We start from the raw sequence: 459 nt of genomic DNA, 5'->3' as shown, positions 1-459 counted from the left end.
TCCAGCCGTCCTCCCCTCTAGAGTAAATCTCCCTTTTTTAGCTTCAGACCATCCCCCCTTGTCCTGTCCCAACAGGCCCTGCTCAAAAGTCTGTCCCCAGCTCTCTGACAGCCCTCTGAAGTCCTGGAAGGCCAGCAGATGTTCTCCCTAGACCCCCAGGCTGCCCAAGCCCACCTCTCTGTCTTTCATGGGGGCAGAACCTGCCTCCATGTCGGGGCAGAGCCTCAGCACCCCACCGCCCACAGCACCCACCCAGGGCTGGGATGCTGGTGGCCACCCTTGATCTTCCCCCATGCCTTAGCCCCCCTTTCCCACACTGGTAGGAGCAGCTTCCTCACCTTGAGCACTTCGATGTCGAAGATGAGGGGCTGGGGGTTCTTCTGGAGCTCGTCGAGGTCGGGGTAGCCCAGTGAGTAGTGCTCGTGCATCTGGGCGATGCTGCAGCAGTGCCGCTGCCCC

General features: G+C 61.4%; 1 protein-coding gene across 1 annotated transcript in view; it reads right to left on the bottom strand.

Moving 5' to 3' along the window:
- Positions 1-455, bottom strand: part of LOC103767908 (AH receptor-interacting protein-like) — a gene marked incomplete at its 5' end in the record, with an annotated part of 1,362 nt that extends 907 nt beyond the window's left edge. Inside the window, one exon of the mRNA XM_008935040.1 lies at positions 339-455. Coding sequence (XP_008933288.1) covers positions 339-455 — 117 coding nt within the window. The remainder of the gene's footprint in view (positions 1-338) is intronic.
- Between the last annotated feature and the right edge of the window lie 4 nt (positions 456-459).

Source organism: Merops nubicus, unplaced genomic scaffold, assembly GCF_000691845.1.
Source record: "Merops nubicus isolate BGI_N331 unplaced genomic scaffold, ASM69184v1 scaffold29512, whole genome shotgun sequence".
In the NCBI taxonomy this organism is placed as follows: Eukaryota; Metazoa; Chordata; class Aves; order Coraciiformes; family Meropidae; genus Merops; species Merops nubicus.
Note: the sequence above shows the minus strand (reverse complement) of the source record. Positions and strands in the feature narration are given on the sequence as shown.